Source organism: Fulmarus glacialis, unplaced genomic scaffold (assembly GCF_000690835.1).
Source record: "Fulmarus glacialis isolate BGI_N327 unplaced genomic scaffold, ASM69083v1 scaffold25275, whole genome shotgun sequence".
In the NCBI taxonomy this organism is placed as follows: domain Eukaryota; kingdom Metazoa; phylum Chordata; class Aves; order Procellariiformes; family Procellariidae; genus Fulmarus; species Fulmarus glacialis.
In genome coordinates this window covers 1,387-1,946 of record NW_009213993.1, presented here as the reverse complement: position 1 = coordinate 1,946, position 560 = coordinate 1,387, and the positions used below count along the sequence as shown (strand labels likewise).

At 48.4% G+C, this 560-nt stretch overlaps 1 protein-coding gene across 1 annotated transcript in view; it reads left to right on the top strand.

The window, feature by feature from the left end:
* The first annotated feature begins 6 nt into the window (after positions 1-6).
* LOC104077246 (homeobox protein Hox-B4) overlaps positions 7-560 on the top strand; it is a 1,364-nt gene continuing 810 nt past the window's right edge. Inside the window, exon 1 of the mRNA XM_009578403.1 lies at positions 7-275. Coding sequence (XP_009576698.1) covers positions 251-275 — 25 coding nt within the window. The 5' untranslated portion in view covers positions 7-250. The remainder of the gene's footprint in view (positions 276-560) is intronic.

Here is a 560-nt window from a genome sequence, read left to right as displayed (position 1 = left end):
AGCGATGTACCAGCCGCGGTCAGCCTGCAAGGAGCAGCTCTACTCGTCCTGTCAGAGCTCCGGCCACCAAGCAGCGGTGTTATCCCCCCGGGGTCATGTCCATCCTCCGGCCGGACTGCAGAGCCACCTCTCTGAGCCAAACCATCCCTGCGAGCCGGTCACCCCCAGCCCACCACCCTCCTGCAGCCAAAACTCTCTGAACCAAAGCCCTTCCAATTCCTCTTGCAAAGAGCCGGTAGTTTACCCCTGGATGAAAAAAGTCCATGTAAGCACGGGTAAGTGAACTAAAGTGGCTTTGCTTTATACTAAGTAGCACCTCAAAGTCTTGTAGAAATCTTATTGCACCAGTTGTAAAATAACCATTCGTGGAGATTTACGATCGCCTGTTTGCAGAGCGGTATAATTACATCCTCCATAAATTTTTATTGCTCTGCTTGGCCATGTGCCTTTGAAGTCTCTGTTACCATCCTCCTCCAATTTCTTGCAGGCTACTTTTTTTATGGCTGTTGAATCTTCATAAGTTAAGTTTTATGTTTTCGTAATTTGTATTTAAGTGGCGG